At 38.5% G+C, this 18,316-nt stretch overlaps 1 protein-coding gene across 1 annotated transcript in view; it reads left to right on the forward strand.

Moving 5' to 3' along the window:
- Positions 1–18,316, forward strand: part of ASZ1 (ankyrin repeat, SAM and basic leucine zipper domain containing 1) — a 31,283-nt gene extending 12,967 nt beyond the window's left edge. The window contains exons 5-13 of the mRNA XM_007422923.2: positions 3,943–4,054; positions 5,346–5,480; positions 6,913–7,037; positions 8,171–8,246; positions 9,354–9,410; positions 12,798–12,910; positions 13,593–13,698; positions 15,946–16,059; positions 18,164–18,316. Of these exons, the coding sequence (XP_007422985.2) occupies positions 3,943–4,054; positions 5,346–5,480; positions 6,913–7,037; positions 8,171–8,246; positions 9,354–9,410; positions 12,798–12,910; positions 13,593–13,698; positions 15,946–16,059; positions 18,164–18,316 (991 nt within the window). The remainder of the gene's footprint in view (positions 1–3,942; positions 4,055–5,345; positions 5,481–6,912; positions 7,038–8,170; positions 8,247–9,353; positions 9,411–12,797; positions 12,911–13,592; positions 13,699–15,945; positions 16,060–18,163) is intronic.

Raw genomic sequence — 18,316 nt, forward strand, 5'->3', positions numbered from 1 at the left:
TTGTTAGAACAATAACAGAAATGCAATACTTTCATTCCTAGATAGACAAGTATTTGCAGATTGACTGATCTGAATTGAAGAATCAGATAATTTTATAGCTTATAAGCGGGTAGTATTTGAAACATTGGTTCCTTCAATTTTCAAAAAGAGCATTTATAAATGTTGGGACAAGGAAACACCTTTGCTTTCAATATTTTAATCTTGTAAGGTTGACATTAAAAAAAAACACAAATTATTCCGTGCGTCTACTGGAAGACTGACAAATCAGCCATGTTGCTTATGAGATAACCAGTTGGTGGCCATTTTTTAAAAGGATATTTTGGTATTGGTGCCTGTATCTTCATGGGTTGCTAACCTCTGTACTGAAAGGGATGTAGGAAGATATAAGTTCTAATGGCATTACAAGCATAAGCTGAATGCAGCATATGTAAGTTGGCATCTCAGAAGACTGTTTCACTTGAGTGGAGCACATATGTTTCAGTAAAATCAGCGGGAACTACTGTGTAAAGTTTCATAGGTTTGTTTCCTCATAATGAGTGACAGAATATATTTGTTGATAGTGAGACTTATCTGCTGATTTATGTAAATTGTTTTCCTGGGGATTTGCAAATGTTACAATGTATACAATTGCCTTTTTTATGTACCTGATAAATAAAGTCAACCGTTGTCCTGCTAAACTTCTGAATTAATATATTGAATTGCTACCAGAGCTCAAGTGCTTATCATAAGAATGAGCCCAACTGTGACAACTGACAATCAATGAATAGTCTGCAGATACTACAGTTTTTAGTTTCTATGTATTATCATGTTTTTCTATAGAAATATTCAATATTATGACAATCCCCCAACATATTTTTTTATTTCACAACTCTTTAAAGTAAGAATGCCTTTATTCCAAACTTTTGTTGAAGCTCTTGTTTGTTTGGTGAATACAAGGAATATTTGTTTTCACTTATTCAATAGTTTTAATATTTGAAACCTCTTTGTTGTACACATTGCTTTTTGTTGTACAGTTAATCTAACTCAACTTCTAGATTCTCTTTATCCTCCAGTCTGGTTACAAAGTGATCACAACAGCTTATCTGCAGATATTTTATCAGCCTTGAGTAAAACGGTATTACATCCCAGTGTTGGGACAGTGAATCATTCCCGTGCGGAACAATTCCCACTGTTCATTGTTTAATTTCATTTTATTGTTAGCAGTTGACGTTCCAGGTATATTGCAGTAAATTTAAAATGCTTACTAAGAGACAAAGAAAGTCTTACTAAGAAACTCTTACTAATAAAGTTGGGCAGTGTAAGACCAAAGGTCCATATAGTTACCAGTCATATACTTCTGAGAATACCATAAACCAGGAATAATGACAATAGCTCTCCCCTGCCAGTCCCCCCTTCTTAGTTATTAGTACCCAGTGAGCATAGACTCTAATATTCTATTCTATTCTATATTACAGCTTATAGAGAAATGAATGCTTAATTCAATTTTAAAGCCCACTTCCATCAGTACATGTGACTGTGATTTTCATAAATTGTTACTTCATGAAGTATATTTACATATATAGAACGTTTAAGTCAGGTGTTGAGGTGGTCCATTTAGTTCTATTGTGTCTACTCTTGATTGTTGGGTTCTCTAGATATTGTGGCAGAAGATGTTTCCCAAAATATTAAGCAAAATATTAATATTAATTCCCAAATTATTAATTATATTAATAATTAAATATTATCTGTTTAAAAGATTTGGCTGTACTTAGTTTCCAGTACTTTCCTCATGCAAAGTATTTGCTTAAACCTTAAAATTATGGCCATCCCCTACTTCTCTTGATATAGAAACTACTGCCATCAGTTTCATTGGCTGATCACAATTTAGTGAACAACTTCATCCTAGTATTATGTATGAGAGAGAGAGAGAAAAAATTTCTACTTTCTCCACATCATCAATTATTTTATAAACTTCTTTTATATCCCTTTCTGGCCCTCTCTAAATGTTTTATTGTTTCCTTGAGAAAAGATGCTCTTACCCTTTGATTATTTTTGGCACTCTTTTGTCATTTTCTAGCCCTTACAGTATCCTGGATTTTAGTAACTTCCAAAGCTAAGTTGATATTTTCATATATTCACTAGAGGCGAATATGTGTAGCTCAGGGTTGAATTGTGTATTCACCTCAGCCTAAAAATCATTTAGTTCTTGTCTATTTAAATCCTATTGGGTTTTTTTTTTTTTTTACCCTTTCAAAATTGTCAGTTTGTTTGCTGTTTTCTTGCTAGTTCACTTTGGTGAACTATTTAGGAAGTCTTCATAGCCCACTTGCTTTTATTTTCCAAGGTAATTTGGCCATTTCTATATTCATGATTCTAGATAATTTATGAACAAGTCCTTCCTCCCAGCTTATTTCATCTCTGCTGTATAGCTGACTGTTTGGGTAGAAAAAGTAGCCTTTCTGAACTGTTTATCCGGAAGATAAATAGTTATTTCTTACTGGACTATGTTAGAACTGCACTTTTCAAAGGTTGTTCTTGATTCCCTTCCCGTCCGTTATTTATAAGAGGTTTTTTTTTTTAACGTGTTTATATATTTCTAACAAAAGCAAGTGTGACAATGATATCATTGAAGTGATGGGATGAAAAGAATGTCCCCACTTTTGGGTGGTCGAGGGGTGGTTTCATACTTAACATTTCTTTTTTAAAAGTGAAAACTACTTCTGAGTTTTCTGAAAGTGTGTTTCTGAATTTCAGCAGAATGATTGTGTGTTGCTGTTGCAGGGTGGTGGTGGTTGGCTGTGTATGGCATAGTATGCAGACTATGGTTTTCAGACTTCATACTAGGCGAAGAATCATTGCAGTCAACACGTCCATCACAAATTTATCTTTTTCTGGTTTATTTATTGATCCTCGTGCATCCTGGCCGTGTGAGTGAATTGTTTCACTTTTTTTCAAAAGTGTATCCCGTTCTGAGATTTTTTGTTCTTGCTCATTTTCTTAGCCTGATTTATACCAATATATGGGTCTGTTTCCATGTTATCCTCTTTGCTGAGAGTAAAGCCTAGAATATAGTATTAATGTGTTTTCAGTTGCTTTAGTAACTTTGGTAATAAGTTTAAACACTTGGCCTAGTTGAATGTATAAACAAAATGCCATTAAGTCAGCTCAAACTTGATGAGGGTAATCTCATTGATATTGGGCTGGGGGTGGGGGACACAGTGAATTGGGCAGGTAAAAGCCTGCTTCCCTGTCAGTCCAGTGTAACACTTTTCAGCAAAACAATGCCATAAAGCATTTTGGAGGACCCTGCTGAATGTGGTACGCTTTAAAAAAACAAAACAAAACAGTAGAACTCTGAGTACAGAGTTCTTAATTTATTATGATTATTGATTTTTACTTGTATACTTTATATTCATATATATCTTATAGGAAAGAAAGTTTTTGTGATCTATTCTTACCATGGGTACCTTTAAAAAAAAAAAAGTACTTATTTCCAGTGTGTTTAGAGATCCCTCTAGTGGTTTTTACATGTGATTAACAGTATTGTTAGAACATTTTAAAGTAATTCCTCTAAATAATATGCAGTATATGTATTCTTACTGTCTAGAATATTGTATTTTGTAACATTCAGTCAATCAGTATCAGTTGTAAAGAAAATTTTAGTGAAATGCTGCAGTGTTTCATCTTTTTGAGGTACCTTATTTTTATGGCTTATTTTTCCATACTTTTGTAATTGAGGATGATCGTGATAACACTTTAATGGGCAGTTAGTTATATCAGTTGGTTAAACAAGGAAACTAGAATTCATTCCATTGACCTTTACAATTTCTGGGCTGAAATTTCATGTAAAAAGTGTCATGCATAAATATTTATTCAGCTGATAATACTGTATCATTTAGTGACAGATTAAAATGTGCTTAGAATTTAGGCATTCTTTAACAGATATTATGAATTCTTCTTTAGGAAGAAAATGACTCCATTAATGTATGCAGCCCGAGAAGGCCATCCTCAAGTTGTTGCTCTCCTTGTTGCCCGTGGATCACAAGTAAATGCCCAAGATGAAAGCGGTTACACTGTGAGCTTTCTATATAATCCTAACTTGATTATCTGCTTCCCTTTATAAAAGTTCAAATATCTCAGCAAGGTAGACTTTAAAGATACCTTTTCTTCCATCACTTGCAATTTTTACTGCACCAGCACTGCCATTGTGAAGTGGAAAATAAGTGGAGAGTGTAATGCAGTCTTAGGTTTAATATTTAAACAAAAAACAGTGAGGTGAAGAAAGCCATATTCTAGTCCTCCTCAAAAGTGTGACATAGTTTTATTTATTTATTAATTTATCAAATTTATATGGTCGCCCATCTCACACAAGGTGACTCTAGGTGGAATACAGTAAAGACAACAATTTACTCATTTTATAAAACCAATCAGAATAATTTAATTATTAAGAATAAGAGGGTTAAAATCAGAATGTTATGTGTGATGTAGCCACTGCATGGGTTCCCTGCTCCAGGTTTGATGAAAAAAACATGTTTTGAGGGCTTTCCAGAATGCCAAAAGGGTTGCAGTTAACCTCACCTTAGGGAGGAGGATGTTCCAAAGGGTGGGTGCTACCGAAGAAAAGGGGTGTCTCCTAGGTCCTGTCAGCAAATGGGACCCGCAACACGCCTCTTCTGCAAGACCTGATGGGACAGGTAGATGTAATCAGGGAGAGGCGGTTCTTCAGATAATCTGGCCCCATACCTTTTAGAGCTTTAAAGGTCAAAAACAGCACCTTGAATTAGACCCAGAACAAACTGATAACCAATGCAGTTCATGAGTCAGAGGTGCAATGTGTGTCCTTCTAAGGGCACGCATAACTGCCCATACTGCTTCATTTTGCACCAATTGAAGCTTCCAGATACTCTTCAGGGCCAGCCCCATGTACAACACATTACAGTAGTCACCCTGGAGATGACCAGGGTGTGAATAACTCTGAACAGAGCCTCATGACCCAGGAATGGGTGCAACTGGCACACAATGCTTTGCACAATTTGCATCATTGTCTGTGATCCTCACAAGTAGAACAATGTCTTACCCCATTTTGATTTGAATGATCTTTGTGCTTCCATGTAGCACCTCAACTCAAACCACAGATATCTTTAGCTTCTCTTTATTATCATCTTTCCTTTCTTCTCCATTCTTCTTATTTTCAGTATTTTTTTAAGCTTTGGTAAGGCGTGATGTTGAATTGAGATGTGAAGAAAAAGCAAACTATTTTACAAGTATTACAGAGTGGAATCATTCCGAAGTAATTTATATTCTGAAATTTTTCCTTTTATTATTATAAAATAAATACCATCACAATTGCTAATAAATTGTTACAGGCATTAGCATGGGCAGCGCGCCAAGGCCATAAAAAAGTAGTGTTCAAGCTGCTTGAACTAGGAGCTGATAAATCAATACAGACAAAAGATGGCCAGACCCCAGGAGAGATTGCAAAGAACAACAGGCATTCAGAGGTACTGTTCTATGTGAAGTGTCAGTGAGCTGAGATGGTTTTCTTGTCATTGAGTACATAACATTCTGTATCTTAAGGTGTTTTAAATAAAACTGGTATAAATTATTTAGTATTGATATTAATATGAAAGTGCAGTGCCATTAATTTTTATGCAATTCTCAGTCATGTTAAGTGTATTCGTGTGTTACGTCTTCTGTTTTTAAACATGCTGCATTGTTATTTCTATGGCTATTGTGTGTGTGCGCGCGCGCGCAAATATATTCATTCACCTGTTATTCAAAAAACTTACTTAAAATTTCTGTTAGTGAACATCTGCATTTGTTTCTGCTGAGATATTAATTTAGAGTAAAACAAAAAACAGGAACAATCAACTTAATATAAAAAGAAGAAAAGGTAAAAATACCATGAGGAATTAAGTATGCCTGAAAATGCAGTGTACACACTTGGCCTTTTATTAGGGAATTGTTCCATTAAAAATAAAATAAGGTGTAACTGAGGGACCTGGACAACAAAAAAACCTGCAAGCAAGGCAAAGGTAGTTTAACAGGTAGTTTAACAAATGAAATTTAGCTTTTTAAAAAAACTCATGTGGATATAATGATTCTTTCTTCCTTTACTGGGGAGAAACTATGCATCCAATTTACTGGCATATTCCCTTTTCGTGTGTGTATTTTCAAGTCATTGACTCCTGGTGACTGGACTAATCCCTGGAGTGTTCTTGGCAACATTTTTGGAAGTGGTTTGCCATTGCCTTCTTCCTAGGGCTCAGGGGGAGTGACTGGCCCAAGGTCATTCCGCTGGCTTCGTGCCTAAGGCAGGCTGCTGGTCTTCCAGTTTCTAGCCTGGTACTTTAACCACTACTCCAAGCTGGGTCTCTGTATTCCCTATAAGTGTTTTTTTTTTTCAAAGTATCTGCATTTTGTTTCTTTAAATGGGATATAAACTACTTAATATTCCCATTATATAGTTTATATCCCATTTTAAAAAATAGAATGCGGGTAGTTTAGAAATGTTTGGAGCACTTTGACAGATTTGGTTGCCATAAATCTCTCTGTAGTTCTGTTTTCTCTGAAATAATGCTTCCAAGCATCTCAAAGCATGTTGTTTTCACAGGCTAAATTAACTGAAGTTCATTACATAAGGCTATGCTATATATTCATAAAGAACCAATTCCCAGTTTCTAAGATTTCCTATAATGAACATGCTTTTCTTGATACTCAATAAGTTCAATAAATCCTTTAATGTCTTGGAAGTGAGAATTGAGAAATAATTACAGATAATTTCCTCTGAAAAGATGAATTAGAAATTGTTCTATTTGTATTAGAAAACCATTTTCACTATATCACAGGTGAATTTCCAATTTTCTTTTATTATTTAATGAACATACTGCTAAAGGTACAAAAATGATGAATCGTTTTGTATAATTTTCTTAGCTTTTCAGTTTACTTTCTCTGACTGCAAATCCCTTCCAAAGAAAGTTCCAGAACTTGGCTAAAGAAGGACCAATTCACAGACTTATGAACACAGTCCCAGATGCCCTCACAAGCCATAAAAGCAGGTTAAGAAATATAATAGTACCTCAGACTTCAGAACTCATTATGCTGTGGAAGTTTTGTCTGTAGTTTAAATCTGTGTTGCGGACTAAAAACTGCTGTTAGAGCTGAAATGGACCATTTTTTTCAGATCTATCAAAAATTCTATCAGCTACAGTTTTGCCTTAACCAGATTGTGCTTGAATGTTTAAATTGATATAGAGTCTTTGGAAATTAAGGATCTACGTATGCATTAAGCCCAAATGCTGGATTATTAGGAACATAATTATCTACTGGCTTCTAGTATACTATGTAGTAATTTAACTGGCATGCACCAAATTCATTGAGACTTTTGGAAGAAATTAATGCAGCTTTTTTAAAGCATGCATTTTTAAACTTCAACATAATTTTATGTTGAATCAGGTATGTATTTGATCCAATTTTTGGATCAAGTATGTACTTTCAAATTTTCTGTTCACTGTGGTCTGTAATGGAAAGTTTACAGCCCAATATTTAGGGCATTTTTGTCTTTCTGTGTACTTAAACTGTAGGTTAATATACCGTATTTTTCCAGCTATAAGACGATACTTTTTTCTAAAATCCTTACCCTAAAAACTGAAGGGCGTCTTATTCAAGGAAGTCAGCCGAGAATCGCGCGGTTCCAAACTGCCCATACTTTGTTTCTGCAGAGAGGCTTCCTCCTATTGCTAGCCTCCAATCACGAGTGAAATAGCTTGTCTCCCAAACAGACTATCTCCAATCATGAATCTGATGTAACTGACGTCAGGTGATGCTGAACAAACCAATTAGAGGAAGTCTGTTTGCAGAGACAAGCTATCTGCAGTTTCACTCGTGCTTGAATGTAATCAGTTATGCAAAAGAGCCTGGAAGTAGAGCTGCAGAGAGATGGTTTGGACCTCCTCCCACCGAGTGTATCAGGTCAATGTTAACTAATTACTAAATAAAAATGTGTTCCGCACTATCTTTAAAATATTGATTTTTTAATTTTGGGCTGGAAAAGTCTTGTACATGGGGGCGTCTTATTGTTGGAAAAATACGGTATATTTTAGTGTCTGTAAAATGGTTCAGTAGCAGCCTGTCTTTTTTTGAAATGAATACTTTTTTTTCTTAATTTTGGTTTAAACATTTATGTGAAAAGTTCCTATGCAGCTTTTAGTGACCTGGAAGTCTTTCTACATGGTCTTGGACTTGAACATATAACAGAATTACTGAAGGTAAGATTTCTTTATCGAAAACATACAGACCATTCAGGGTGGGGGTAATTGATTTATGTCATTGTATAATAACAACATTATGGGTTGCGTAATTTGTGTGTGGATTTGCATCATTTGTAATATTTACATAATTATATTGATATGAATTGTATCATTTACATAATGTCATTATGTACATGGTATAAATAATTGTGAATAAGGTATCTGGATGGAAATTTGTCTGTTGCATGTAGTCTGCTAAATGTGGGTCCACTAAATTGAGTTTTCATTGTAATATGTTACTGTATGACTCAGAATGTCACTGCTTAGATTTAATCCACAAGTTTAAGCATTCATGTTGGTTAACTGTTCATAGTATTCTGGGTGATACAAATTTAAAATATCTTCTCAGTTTGTTTTTCTGTATATGCTGTGAAATTTAATACAGGTAGTCCTCAGCCTACGACAGTTGTGACTGGAATTTCCATCACTAAGCGATGCAGTCATAAAGCACGACTGCATCACTTACCTATGGCAGTCTCTGCTGCCTGGTTGCTGTTGTTAACTGAATCCCAGTCATTAGGTGAGGTAACTTCTTGCTGGCTTCCCACAACCTAAGTCAGTGGGGAAGCCAGCAGGAAGTTACAAGTCCCAGGTCGGCAGGCAGGTAAGTAACTGCTGCCCAGGGGAGGGGTGCAGGGAAAGTATGTGGCAAGAGGTGCCACGCGGGACAAGGAGGGCATGCGGGGGTGCTGGTTGGAGAGCGTGCATGTGGATGCACAAAAGGTGCTGTGCAGGTCGGGAAGGCCACATACGTGCAGGCTGGGAAGGGTGCGCTGGTGTGTGCGAGTAGCCAACACGAGCTCAGAGGGTGCGGGTGGGGGAGACTTACCCAGTGACTTGTGACCTTTCCTGCTGACTTTCTCATTGACTTTCTGGGGAAGCCAGCAGGAAAGGTTGCAAATTGCGATCACGTGATCGTGGGGTGCTTCGCATTTGGTTGTAAGTGTGAATGGTCACTGAACAAATGGTCATAAGTTGGGGGCTACCTGTACTGTTGGGTTATTGACCTAAGTAATAGAATCTTGGGACAAAGTATCTCTGGGAAAATGCTTTCATCTCTTATAGGAGAGAGAAATACCTTTAAGACAACTTATGACAATGGGAAAAGAAGACTTTATACAGGTTAGGCAATTTATTTTTTGTATATTTGCTTTTCTGAAATAACAATACTGCTGTTTTTAAATTTTAATTCTGTTGAATTTAATTTTTCACTTCATAGTAACACTTTTCAATACTGATTTGCATTTTGATTTGAGAAAAGTAGCATATCCTGTTTACCTGATTTGAATGTCTAATTGTTCCTTTTTTACAAATTAGGCTGGATATGTGCTTTAACAGAAAGTGGTATTAGTATACAGGGAGTGTGTTGATATGTTCATTTGTAGCTATATTAGTACAAGATGTTTTGCAGTTTGCAGTTGAAAAGGTTGATAATAATGTGAGTGAAATGGAGAATGTTCATTAAGTATTTGTGTATATACATTGGTATCTCTAGTTACGAATGCCCCTCCTTACGAATTTTTCGAGATATGACCAGCTCCGGCCCCAAAAATTTACCTCGACATGTGAACTCCGCCTCGAGCTATGAACCGGATCCGCAGCCATTTGCCCTGCTGCCACACGGTCGCGGCTTCCTGTGGGGGAGATCGTGGTACCAAGGAGATGTTCGGTGAGGCTTGTGGTGTGTTTTGTGGAGTTTTGGAAGGTGCTTGGTGTGCTTGTCAGCATGGCTCCAAAGAAAATGCAGAGCAGGCTTGGCAAGAATAAGGCTTTGAAGAAAAAAGTGACGATTGAACTGAAGAAGGACATTATAGAAAAGCACAATCGTGGTATTCGTGTGACTGATCTGGCCTCGGAGTACAAGATGGTGAAGTCGACCATCTCGACTATTCTGAAGAATAAAGATGCCATCAGAGGAGCTGATGTGGCAAAAGGAGTAACGATCTTAACGAGGAAGAGGACACAAGTGCTGGAAGAGGTGGAAAAGCTGATGTTAGTGTGGCTGAATGAGAAACAGCTGGCAGGTGATAGCATGAGTGAAGCTATCATCTGTGAAAAAGCCAGGAAACTGCACAGTGATTTACTGTGGGAAAACCCCTCTACCAGCGCAGAAAGTGAGGAATTTAAAGCCAGCAGAGGCTGGTTTGAGAAATTCCGCAAGAGAAGTGGTATCCACAGTGTGGCAAGACATGGTGAGGCTTCCAGTTCTGACAAGGCTGCTGCAGAAGCCTACAAGACAGAATTTGAGGACTTCATGAAGGCGGAAGGATACGTCGCTCAGCAAGTGTTCAACTGCAATGAGACAGGGCTCTTCTGGAAGAAGATGCCAAAGAGAACCTACATCACGCAGGAGGAAAAGGCACTGCCAGGACACAAGCCCATGAAAGACAGATTGACCCTTTTGCTGTGTGCAAACGCAAGCGGCGACCTGAAGATTAAGCTGCTGCTCGTGTACCATTCCCAGACCCCTCGTGCATTCAGGGAACACAATGTGAACAAGGCCAGACTGCCTGTCATGTGGAGGGCCAATGCGAGAGCGTGGGTCACAAGGCAGTTGTTCATGGAATGGCTGCACGAGGTGTTCGCACCCAGCGTTAAAAAATACCTGTCTGACAACCAGCTGCCTGAAAGATGCCTTCTCCTGATGGACAATGCCCCGGCACACCCTCCAGCCTTGGTGGATGACATGGACGCCGAGTATGACTTCATAAAGGTCAAGTTCCTCCCCCCCCAACACGACACCTCTTCTGCAGCCCATGGACCAGCAAGTGATCTGCAACTTTAAGAAGTTGTACACAAAGGTGCTCTTCACCAGGTGTTTCAATGTCACTGAAGAAACATCCTTGACTCTCAAAGAGTTTTGGAAAAAACATTTCAATGTCCTCCACTGCATCAGCCTAATTGAAAAAGCCTGGCAAGATGTCACCTGCCGGACCTTAAACTCAGCCTGGAGGAAACTGTGGCTAGAATGTGTTGCTGAACGTGAGTTTGAAGGGTCTGATGCAGAGGTAGTGGAGGAGATTGTGTCCATGGGCAAGAGCATGGGTCTGGTTGTGGATGATGGGGACATAGAGGAGCTTGTTGAGGACCATAAGGAGGAGCTGACCACGGAAGAACTTGCTGAGCTCCAGAGTGAGCAACAGAAAGTCCTTGGTGAGGAGCATTCCACTGAGGAAGAGGAGGAGGGGGAGGAGTTGAGCAGTGATGCGATAAAATCCATCATGGAGAAATGGAATGAGTGCCAGGATTTCATTGAGAAGCACCACCCCAACAGAACTGTGACAAGCAGAGTGCTGAATCTTATGAACGATAACATGTTCTCTCATTTCCGGAGGGTTATGCAGCGCAGGAAAAAACAACTGACTTTAGACAGGTTTTTCCCCAGAACTGAGCCTGCAGCTAAGAGGCGAAGAAGAGAGGAAACCCCTGAAGGAGATCTCCCTGATGTCCTTTTGGAGGGGGACTCTCCCTCCAAACAATAACTGCTTCCCCACCCCATTCTCCCTCTTCATACTGTGCTTTTTTTCATGTTTTTGTGGTTTAAAAATAAAATGCATATGTTTCAGAACTGTTTAACCGTATGTATTTACATTGAACCTTATGGGGGAAATTTACTTCGGGGTGCGGCCAAATTCGGAGGGCGAATTAGCCGTATTTACACTGAACCTTATGGGGAAATTTGCCTCGTGGTGCGACCAAATTCGGAGGGCGGAACGGATTAACCGTATTTAGATTGAACCTTATGGGAAAATTTACCTCGATTTGCGACCAACTCGACTTGCGATCAGAGTCACAGAACGGATTAAGTTCGTAACTAGAGGTACCACTGTATGTATGTGTATGTGTGTGTGTTTGTGTGTGTATGTATGTATGTATATATACACATACACACACACACACACACACATATACATACATACATACACAGGAACAAGCAAAGAATATCCAGAAATAAACTGTATAAAATGTGTTGCATCAGTGGTATTTTGTGTAAAAATAATTTGACAGATTCTTTATTTACCTTGCCTTATTCACAACTTGGAAAGCAAATTGTCAAAGCAAATTTTTAAAAGTACCATTTCTACTGTCCAGAAGAATTGTGATTTTCAAATATGATTCAAAATAAATGTATCAAATTATTCTGCATCTTGTCCTGGTTGAAAAACAAATATATTTATTTTTTATCAAAAAATATTCATTGTTTTGTATAGCAATTCTTTTTGCTGAATTTTTCTCAGAGCTCACTGTGGAAAAGTATTAAAATTTGTATTGCTTAAAATTAAAGTAGCACAAAATATAAAGTAGAAGTAATAGTAATGTTTGCCCAGATGTATATATTTTTTTATTTGAGGCTTACTGCCTTGATAGAAATAAAATTATGTCAAGTCTAAAGTTTCAAACTCATAACTAATTATTATGTAAAGGCTTTTGATTTTATTGACACAGTACTTTGACTTTTTACAATTTTAAATCCCATTAGTTATAAATGCTTTTAAATTTTTAATTTAGATTGGCATCAGAAATATTAGAGATCAACAAAAAATCTTAGATGCTGTTAAAGAACTACAGATAGAAGAAGTAAAGTTAGAAGACCTGCCTGCAGTGACAAATTTGGAATTCAGGTAAAATGGTGATATTGAAAGAAAGATAAACCATTTCTTTAACTAAAAATACTCATAAAGATAACAGTCATATTTAATAGTCAGATTGTTATTTTGCAAAGGTCTCTTGTGAAATACTAAAAGCTTGGTGCCATTATAAATTAATTGATTTTTATTGCCTTTTTTTTCCTTGCTGCAGCAAGCTAAATGTCTACCCCTCTGGAAACTTTCTGAGTTTCCAACTCAATCTTTTAAAAGTCTGCTGTTAAAGCATTAATTTGCCAGAACTGAGGTTCTTCATTCTCATATGACCTTAAAGTGAGCAACGCCCTCAACCCATAGTATTTAATGCATAAGCAGAAAATAAAAGTGTGATCCTGATCATACAAGACTGCATAGTCATCATTGTACTATGGGATGGTAGTAATTTGTAATATACAAAGAGAAATGAAATATTTTTTGTCTATTCAAGAATGAACTGTTGGTAAAAGAAGTTTGATTCTGGTTGCTCATAGGCTACTAATTATACCATTTTCTGGATCTACCCAGTGGTACCCATAAAATTGTAAAGAGGGTAGTAATTCCTCATCTTAAAGTAAATACTCTGTTTGCATCTCTGATTCTCCTGGTTGCAGCTATGAAAGTTAAAATTTTAAAGCATTTACCTATTTCAGCATAAAATTGTCTAACTTTCTTGTTACAGTGGTGATGAATTTCTTTCCTTTCTTGTGAAACTAAACAGACAGTGCATTCAACTTAAAACTGCTGTGCAGAGTGTTGTTAGTCAGTTTCCTACAGATGCTCATAAGGTACAGTATTCATCTAAACATGGTTTTTAAAAACACCATTCTTCACTTGAGTAAAATGAATTTAATATTATTTCTTAGAATACCATATTAGCTTATATAATAGCTTATTCCTTTCAAAAAATTCTTAAGACAGGATTAATCTTTTTTCTTGAGAATCCACATAAACTTCTCTAATGTTTTATCTTTGTATTTTTAAGCAAACATGTTGAATGTATGATGATTTTTAAAATGTCTTGTTAAGAATTCACAATGTTTACTTTCCTGAGTGTATTATTTTCATAATCTGAATGTCATAGTTATGTTGTGCCAAGACAGTGACATCACAAAAGATATTGTTGAATACATAATGAAATTGCACCCTTCTGATAACAGTTCATTGCCCTCAAAAAAAAAAAAAATCCTGAGTTTGGACATATACCAGGCAATATGATGTTCAGGTAGTCCTCGCTTAAGGATGCTAATTGGGACCAGAATTTCCATTACTAAGTGATGTGGTCAAGTATGACATTATGTGACCACATCGCTTAGCACCGGGACTTCTCATTGCCCTCATTAAACGAGGATTGTGGGTTGTTAAGCAAGTCCCAGGCGGCTTGCAAGCAGGCAGGCAGATAAGGGGTGAGTGAGGCGAGGCGGGGGTGGCTGCTGCCAGGTGGGGAAGGGCACAAGCAACTTATTTTCCCTGCCAGCTTCCCCATTAACTTTTCTTGTGGGAAGCTGGCAGGGTAGATCACAAATGGTGATCACAGGACACTGCAACTGTCGTAAGTGCGAACTAGTTGCCAACTCCCTAGATCACAATCACATGACCGCAGGGTTGCTGTGATGGCTGGAATTTCAAGGTCTGATTGTAAGCCTCCTTTTTCAGTGCTATTTTAACTTTAAATGGTCACTGAATGAATGGTCAGTAAACAAGGACTACCTGTATTTTTTTTCTATTGAAGAAGCCATCAGTCTACTTAAAAGAACATAGTAGATATTATCAACCTGAGGTTCCAAGAGAATCAAAGCAATCAAAGTATTAATCTTAAAAAATTAACATTAAAGTTGCCCAAAGGATCTAAAATAATTGAACTGTCCATTCAACGTATCCTTGGACTAGACCAGGACCTCAGGATGGACATAATTTATTTTTCAAGTACCAGGACATGACAAATCATCAAACATGATGCATTCTCCATTATGAATAACTTGTTTGATCTACTTGGGTTGGCAGTTCCAGGGAAGTCCCTGGTTAAATGTTATATTCACATGTATGAGATTGGGATGCTATACTGCTTGCATGATGATGATGATGATGATGATGATGATGATGGAGGAGAAGAAGTGGGAGAGGAGGAGGAGGAGGAGAACATGACTCTATTTCTCTTATCACAACTCAGCATAAAGAGGTTTGTTCCTTTTTCAACAAAAGCCATAGTAGCAATAACATCTGATTGTCACTGACCGCAGAAGGAATGCACCATGTAGGGTTCATCTTTGGTAAGGTGAAGCTAGCACCTCAGCCTGAACACAGTATTGTATGAAACAATTCTTGCAATAAAAATATTGCCCAGGCTGCAGAGTGAATAGTGAGTGAAATATGTATACAAGATGAGAGTCAGGTTTTAAATAGTACCAGGCTGCATACTGCAACCAGACCAGAAGATTTTCTGTGTGTATAAGTAACAAGATTGAACATCTCGGGAGATCAGCACACCAAAACCATACACACCATACTAGAAAGTCAGTGCCTGCAAAACAACTTGTGCAGACAACATGGCTGACAGGGCCAGAATTCCTCCTAAACTGTAAAATGTACTAACTGTAATAGAATTCTTCACACTGGTGAATCCTGTATCTGGGCTGTATTCTCAAGTGGATAGATTTGCCACCAACATTTCATCTAAAAATCAGCTTGATACACATTACTTTAAATGTGTCTTAAAATGATCAGCTCTCCTACAAGCTGTAACACATCTTTTCCATGTTGCACCATACTTTCACCAGAAACCAGAGGCTGCCCCTGATATTTGCCATTGCTTGCCTATCTGCGCAAAATCACACCCACCCAGTGAAATTAAGGATGGAGCATAATCATGTCTGGGATATGGAAGGAAGCATTTATGGAAGAGGCTTGTCCAAAACTTCAGAATGTGTATGTGCATATGTGTTTTACAACCAGTAAAACTTTGCAATAGTGAAATTATACTGCTGGAATACAATTCAAATGTAACTGTAAACAAGGCATTTTTTATTTCTTATTAGTTGGTTTTTGAATGGAGTCCACCCCACAGTCTTGCTAAAGTGTGTGAAAACCTAATTTCTAGTGCTGAAGATCTAAGTGGAGAAGCTGTAAAACTAAAAAAGGTCGTGAATAAGGTACATACGCCTTTATGTATAGAATATTTATGGTAATTACCAGCAAATCAACAGATTTTTAAATACTAGTTATTCAGATAGTATAATGGCTTAATAGATTTGGTAGACTAAGTTCAACCATGTCAATTCTAATATTCTAGAATTTGCAAATATAGGAGTATAGATTACCTCGTTTAGCAACCACAACTGGGACCAGCAACTTGGTCGTTAAGCAAAACAGTCACTAGGTGAAACCGCAACTGTGCTTGTGATTTTACTTCAACTTTCCTTTCCTTTACAAACCTGCGAAGGTCATAAATACAAGGATTGGTCACAAAGTTACTTTTTCATCACTGTCATAACTGCAAATGGTTGCTAAATGAGGAAATTGGTAAATAAGGACTACCTGTAAAAAGCAAAATGCGGGGGAGATTTAAGAAAAAATAATAATAGGGATGCAGCCCTGAAATCTGGAAACTCAATAGTCTTTTCCTATTCAGAATTGCTAGCAAGCAGATACAGGTAGTCCTTGACTTATGACCATTCATTCAGTGACCATTCAAAATTATGACGGCACTGAAAAAAGTGGCTTATGATTGGTCCTTGAAGTTACGGCCGTTGCAGTGCCCACTTGCACTTATGACCACAGGGGTGCTTCACCTCCCTCCACCCTTCTATCTCCACCCCATCTCTGCCATTTTGGCTGCCCTGCACCCTGTCTTGCGGGGTGGTAAGCAGCCCCAGAACCGTGCGGCTCTGGGGCTGCTTGCCATACTGTGGGAAATCACAACCGCCCCAATCCAGTCCCAGCTGCAGTCGCCCTTGCTACCCTGAGCTCCGAGACCCCTGCTGCCCTGCACTCACCATCTTCTTGTTCCCACTGCTGACGAGTTGTGCCCGTCCTTGCCCTTTTGTGTGAAGCCAGCAAAAACAAGCTGACAAAAGCAAGCCCCTTTCTCCGGCGAATGCTTCCTACACATGGCTCCCTGAGCCAACCCTTGACACTTTCCCATTGGGCAAAATCACTTCCCACCTTTCCCTTTGGCTGGCATTCTTATCTCAGGGAGCCACATGTAGGAAGTGTTTGCTGGAGAAACCATTTGCAAAGGGGATTGCTTTTGCCAGCTTTGAGCAAATGGGGTTCTTGACACGAAGGGCCAGTTTGGGCACGCCACAGCAGGAGCAAGACAGCAAAGGTCAGCTGGGGCAGTGAAGTGCAGGACAGCATGGATCTGGGAGTTCAGGGTGGTGAGGGTGACTGCGGCAGGGACTGGGCTGGGGTGGCTGCGACTTCCCAGGGCGTGGCAAGCAGCCCCAAAGCCGTGCAGTTCTGGGGCTGCTTTCCGCCCCACAAGGCAGGGTGCAGGGCAGCCAGAAGGCCACAGGAAAGGGGAGGGAGATAGGCGGGGGGGGAGTTGAAGGCAGTCGCTTACCTTATTGAGGCTCGGGGCTGGGAGGGACCAAGCCCAGAATGGCTTGGATTGGGCTGGGTCCTTGGCTAACAACCAGTGGAATTCACTTAACAATGACAATGGAGAGTGCTGGAATTGCTGTCACTAAGCGATGCGGTCATGTGACATCTCGCTTTATGACCGCGTCGCTTAGTGATGGAAATTCTGGTCCCAATTATGGACATAAGAGAAGGACTACCTTATAGTAAAATCGGTTAGGGTTTGCAGTTCATGCCTAACTTGTACATACAAATTGTCAGGCCCTGCCCAAGAACAATGGTGAAAGAGTCCAGTTGAGTAAAGTTCCTTTATTTTCTTATACCTTATAGACAGGATCTTGCCAAACTAAATCTGTAGTGCAGCAATTAGTGGATATACCTTGGGAGATTCTAGGGAGTGGCTATCCTGAACCTCTTATGCTTCCCACGCTCCTCCTGCAGACTGTATTGTCTCTTGTATCCTTTCCCCTCCTGGAATGCACCCCCTCCCTCCTGATAGCCTTGATCTCCCACATCACTCTCCTGGTAGATACATTCCATCACACAAATGCAGCTTTGCTTTTGTACTATTTAAATCAAATCTCTGTCTATAATACAGAAGGTTAAATTTTAAGCTTCTGGAATGCTGTGGTATAGACCTCTTAACATTTTCCTTCTTCTATACACTTTCTTCAGCTCCAAGATGGACAGAATGATGATCCTTGTCGAATACAAGCTTTGGTGGAAGATGGCAGATGGAAGAAGACTTTTTTAAAAATTGCAGTAGTAACTGTAGTTGGGTCTGGATGTATTTTCTTTATTTTCAAGTTAACTCTAAGGAACAATTAA

This window comes from Python bivittatus, unplaced genomic scaffold, assembly GCF_059951505.1.
Source record: "Python bivittatus isolate LINGU-HERP-01145 unplaced genomic scaffold, Pbiv_v1 ctg000330_np1212, whole genome shotgun sequence".
Taxonomy (NCBI): domain Eukaryota; kingdom Metazoa; phylum Chordata; class Lepidosauria; order Squamata; family Pythonidae; genus Python; species Python bivittatus.